The 4,755-nt window shown below is 47.9% G+C and overlaps 1 protein-coding gene across 1 annotated transcript; it reads right to left on the reverse strand.

The window, feature by feature from the left end:
• Positions 1 to 1,770: 1,770 nt before the first annotated feature.
• Positions 1,771 to 4,062, reverse strand: LOC103756695 (cystatin). Its single transcript, XM_008922758.3, has 3 exons — positions 3,798 to 4,062; positions 3,202 to 3,315; positions 1,771 to 2,135 (listed from the first exon to the last, which is right to left on the reverse strand). The coding sequence occupies exons 1-3, from the start codon at positions 4,029 to 4,031 to the stop codon at positions 2,058 to 2,060; spliced, it is 426 nt and encodes a 141-aa protein (XP_008921006.2). The 5' UTR covers positions 4,032 to 4,062; the 3' UTR covers positions 1,771 to 2,057.
• Between the last annotated feature and the right edge of the window lie 693 nt (positions 4,063 to 4,755).

Consider the following 4,755-nt stretch of genomic DNA (forward strand, 5'->3'; position numbering starts at 1 on the left):
ACAGTTACTGACATGGTTGGCAATAAAAAAAATACAGAGCACTCAGAGATGGGGGTGATGATGGTGAGGAAGCAGGGGGATTTATTCCTATTGGTTCTCAACACAACTCAGATGCAGATTCTTAGTGTTGGGCAACCAGTTCATCCTCCTGACAACATGAATGAAGATCTTGGCCTTATGTTCAGCGCAAGCTTGTCAAACCCCAGCAATGATGGGAAGTGCCATTTCCGTTAGGCAGAAGAGCAACCCACAGAAGATGGACTCCCAGGGAGCTGGACTCACTTTATCCATAGGTGATATTTACACCAAAAGGAATACGTTTACTTCAAAACACAGAAAAACAAAGACAAAGATGAAGTAGGAAATGTACTATCAGGATCGTGCAAAACCAGAAGCATCCCCATTGTTCACCTCAGCACCTTCACCCACTCCCAAGACTCTTTCTCTTGACCTGGCACCTTCCCCTTTCTTTCAAGGGGATCCTGCTTCTTCCTTCCAGTATTCCACCAAGAATAAAAACCAAAAGACCCCTCCTACACATGATCCCAAGCTCCAGTCTCACTTGCCTTCTGCTCTGCTCAGAAAAGCCTGTCTCTCTTGCTTGGGACCTGGGACATCACATCTCAAGACAAGGAAAAGCTACTTTCTCTTTTTTACCTCCAGTTAGATCTGGAGCTGTCTTTCCCTGTGATGCTCACACCAACATCAAATATGGTGCCACACTTATAGAAACTAGCAGCAATGAGTTAACTGAGTGAAAGGCACCTCTAAACTTGGACACACCCTCGGATTTAGAGGGTCTCTTCCAGGGAATATTCAGGCTCACAGAACAAAGCCAGGTTTTGTGTACAATACCCATTTGCTATAAAACTACACTGGCTGATGACACTTCTTTCATATCAGGTACCCACTTGAGACCAATTACTAACTTTCCTTTTTTTTTTCCTCCTTCTCCACTGCGCTGTCCTCAGGTTATATAGGTTATGGGTTTCAGGGTCATCTGTCCTTCCCCATGCAGGCACAGTATTCCCAGTTTCTTTTCAATATAAATTCATCATAGTTTCAAGGAAATACCTCGGCCAGTTCTCATAAGAGTTCTTGGGTGCTGATCCTCTCTTCCTACGGATTTAAAGGCATTTGCCCAGATCAGACATCATTCAAATTACCCACAGGCAATACGCAGCCAGATATAGTTCAGTCTCCCCAGAGACAGGCTCATCACCAATCTACTCCAAGCATTTCTGCAACCATCTCTGTTTGCAAATGGGAGCTGTCACAGGTCAGGCACATATGCCAAAGAAGCTGTTCCCCCAGCAGTCACAGTTTAAGTTATAAATGAAGTGAGCCATGCTACTGGTTGGACTGGAAGGAAAGCACCAAGAATTCCTGCTCAGAAAAAGCTAAGGATACAGCTTGCAAAGATCAGATGCCATAGGAAGCAAGAGTTTCTAAAACCTAGGAAAAAAAAAAGGGTAGTGCAGAAAGACACTAGAATGGTTAACTCTTACAAAGCACAGCTGCACATGCAGCCTTATAACACAACAGTACTGCAACCAGGACCCAAAACAATTACAGCCTCAGTACCAGCTTTGGCTAATCTTCCCAAGATAAAGTGTTTTCAAAAGCAGTGTTCCTTCAGTGAAAACAGCTAAGACTTCCATCACTTACTCAAAACTAGAGGCTAGGTTAAGGGACAAGGAGATTAGGTGACAAATAAAAGCAAACCCTCCCTCCGAGACAGTAGAAGATCAAAGAAAACCACACATCACAGCAATTATTAATTAAGTTTTAATCAGAATTCTGATGGTGGAGTGACTTCATTGGGAAAGCTGCAGAAAGATCAGAACAGCTGCTCTAAAATAATAATTCCAAAGAAGAAAAAGTTGAGATCATACTGTGCTTTAAAAGTAAAGTTACATGGTTTAATTTGCATAGCACAAGCATACATAAGTAGCTGAGTTACAGGTGTTGATAAAGTCCATCTCTATTTGTGTTATTGCCGTTTTCTTTTAAATCTGAGTAACTGGTTGCTGGTTTCTGCTGGAATCAAGGTAGGTTTACTGGCACTTACTGTCCAGTAGCTCAATTTGGTTTCGCCAAGGAACATTCAGTACTACGAAGTTGCAAATGGTATGCTAAGGAGAGAAAGAAAGAAGTAGTTACCAGATTAAGAGCATAAAACAGTGTCATTTACCCTTGTTCTACACTTCTGTGGCTCTCTAGATTTGCCCTCTCCAGACAAGTACTCTGAAGCAGCACTCTTGTTAGTACCTGCTCAGGATGAGTCATGTCTCTCAAATAAGTCCTAACAAGTAAAGCTGAGCAGTCAGCACTGCTGAGGATCAGGTTACCTCCTTTATCCATTCAGAGGAAAGCTTTCACCACGGGTAATACTCAAACATAAGATTCCAGGCACAGCTAAGCACACCTGGACAGCTAATACATATGTACCTATGTCAAATCATTGCAGCTGCCATAGTGGTACACATCAGATTCTAGTGAGGTGCTTTGTGGATCATTTGTGTGCAGCTACACTTCTCATACACACACAGGTACAAAGGGTACATACACATACAGCCTGTGACTGCCATTAACAGAAGAAATAAAATGCTATGGAAGAACTAGACACAGATCAGATCAAGGCAGACATATTTGGTGCTCCCATCCAAAAAGCTCAGTTACTCCTTACAGAGCATTGCTATTGGACAAAATGCTGGTGTAACGCCTTGGCGGGCACAGAGAACAGGAATAATCTGCCTCTTTTGGGCAGTGCTTTGCCCAAACCTCTATTCACAGCAGTACAAGTCCTACGGGAAAGCATGCCAAGTCAAGTATGTTTACATCACTATGGGAAAGAAGAGCTGAGATACAGGGATTGAGAGCCAGGAGACCTGTAGGCTTGGCAGAGTTTCCTCCTGACATATCCTTCTGATCCAGACCATGAGCACTTGCTAATAGAACTGAGACAAATGCAGTGCTCCAGCCTCAGTGCCCCACTTATGAAACTGGCAAAAGGCCCTGCCTTCTCTGACATCACCTGGCAAGACAGGTTCTGCAAGAGCAGTACCCTGTTAAGTGTACAGGCATAAGGTCTCTGTTCTTGGCTGGGGCAGACAGAGGATACTGCCATCTGTACTAAGCCAGCCAGTGAGATAAGGCTGGAAATCAGGGAGTCAGTAAGCTGTGTACCCTAGAGCTTACCTTAGCCATCTGCGGCTCGTCACGGAAAGCACAGCGCTGGAGATCAGCTGCTGGCTTTGTGCAAGTTGTCCGGGCAATCTCAACTTTCATTATGTACTTGACTCCAGCCACAATCTGTAACAAGACAAGTCAGAGGCAACTTTATTCACAGCACAGAGAAAAGGGCTCTCTGATGAGACAAGTCTAGCAAAGAGGCAGGCAGTGTTCCTATTACATGATGGAAAACAGATTCCCAGAGTAAAGAAGGGAGTGTATGTGGCAACCTCCACAAAAGCGGCACTTGGCACCCTCTCAGAAATAGAAAACAAAATCCAGGTAAACACGTCTCACATAGCAGTTTCCTTAACAATAAACAGACCCGTGTTAACTCATCAGCAACACAGAGAGGCCACTGGCTTCTTCGATAACACGCAGCACTCAAGGTCATTCAGAGGAACCAAGCTATATAAAAGAGGGCTTTTATTCACCTTCCGTGGGGAAAAAAAATCGAACAACTTGCAGACGCCTTCGGGCTTGGGGCCTGCCCTGTCTCCAAAGGAATCCCACAGGCCCTAGCTGCCCTCCGGACGGTGCCAGCCCTCCCCCCCGCCGCTCCCCTGCCTCTTGGCGCTGATGACCCGCACCACCCGGCTGGAGTACATGTCGTTGCTGGCCCTGTTGTACGCCGTCATGGCGAACTGCAAGGCCCGCTGCAGCCCCTCGTCGTTCTCAGGGTTGTCGATGACCTCTGGGGCCCCCACGAGCCCCGGGCGGTATTCGCCGGCCCGCACAACGCCGGCGGAGAACAGAGCCACGGCCAGCAACACCAGAAGGCCAGTCACCCCCGCCATGGCTGCGCGCTCTGATGGCTTCTGACGGCCGCCGACCTTTTAAAGCCGCCGGGGCGGGGCGGGCCGAGTCGGGGCGGTCTGTTTTGGGCCGGGCTTCGGCCCCCCCTCCTCCCTAGTCCGGAGCCTCCGGCGCCGGGGGTGCTGCTCGAGGACCTCCCCGGGAGTGGGAGTGGGAGGGGGAGGGGGATGGGGATAAGGATAAGGATAAGGATAAGGATAAGGATAAGGATAAGGATAAGGATAAGGATGAGGATGAGGATGAGGATAAGGATGAGGAGGCGGAGGCGGAGGCGGAAGAGGGGGAGCGGGGGGAGAAGGGTGTTTTCCCGCACGGGCATCGGAAGTTGGAGACTTTTTCCAGGATCTGCCTCCTCGTGGGTTATTCCTGCACTTATTTCCCTCTACTGCGGAGGGAAAAGAAAAAACATAGGGCATTTTAAGCTGCTGGTGTGGCTCCCAGCACAAAACACCGTGTGTCATTTCCTACCTCTGCCTCCGCAGCTCTGGTGTTGCCTCATCTACACTCCGGGGCCGTCAGAGGAGGGGCGGCTTCCCAGATGGGTCGTTTCGCCTCCTGTCGGCTCCCATAAACACCAGCCAATCTCCCCCATCCCGTCAGGAACCTAACGTTTGGAAAGATGAGGCCTCATATAGTATGAGGGAGATAGCTCCGGTGAGATTCAAGGCCTCAAGGAGTTGTTAGGCTGAGAGAGGGTGAGGTTTT

The sequence above is a fragment of the Manacus vitellinus genome, unplaced genomic scaffold, assembly GCF_001715985.3.
Source record: "Manacus vitellinus isolate BGI_N305 unplaced genomic scaffold, ASM171598v3 scaffold_81_pilon, whole genome shotgun sequence".
Taxonomy (NCBI): Eukaryota; Metazoa; Chordata; class Aves; order Passeriformes; family Pipridae; genus Manacus; species Manacus vitellinus.

What these genes read in the sequence shown, in the direction of transcription:
- LOC103756695 (XM_008922758.3), bottom strand. Translation starts at nt 4,031, where the DNA reads ATGGCGGGGGTGACTGGCCTTCTGGTGTTGCTGGCCGTGGCTCTGTTC. An exon ending in TCATCAGCGCCAAGAGGCAG is followed by an intron (nt 3,316 to 3,797) that starts GGGAGCGGCGGG and finishes GTCTTGTTACAG; the next exon opens with ATTGTGGCTGGAGTCAAGTA. An exon ending in ACGAGCCGCAGATGGCTAAG is followed by an intron (nt 2,136 to 3,201) that starts GTAAGCTCTAGG and finishes TTCTCTCCTTAG; the next exon opens with CATACCATTTGCAACTTCGT.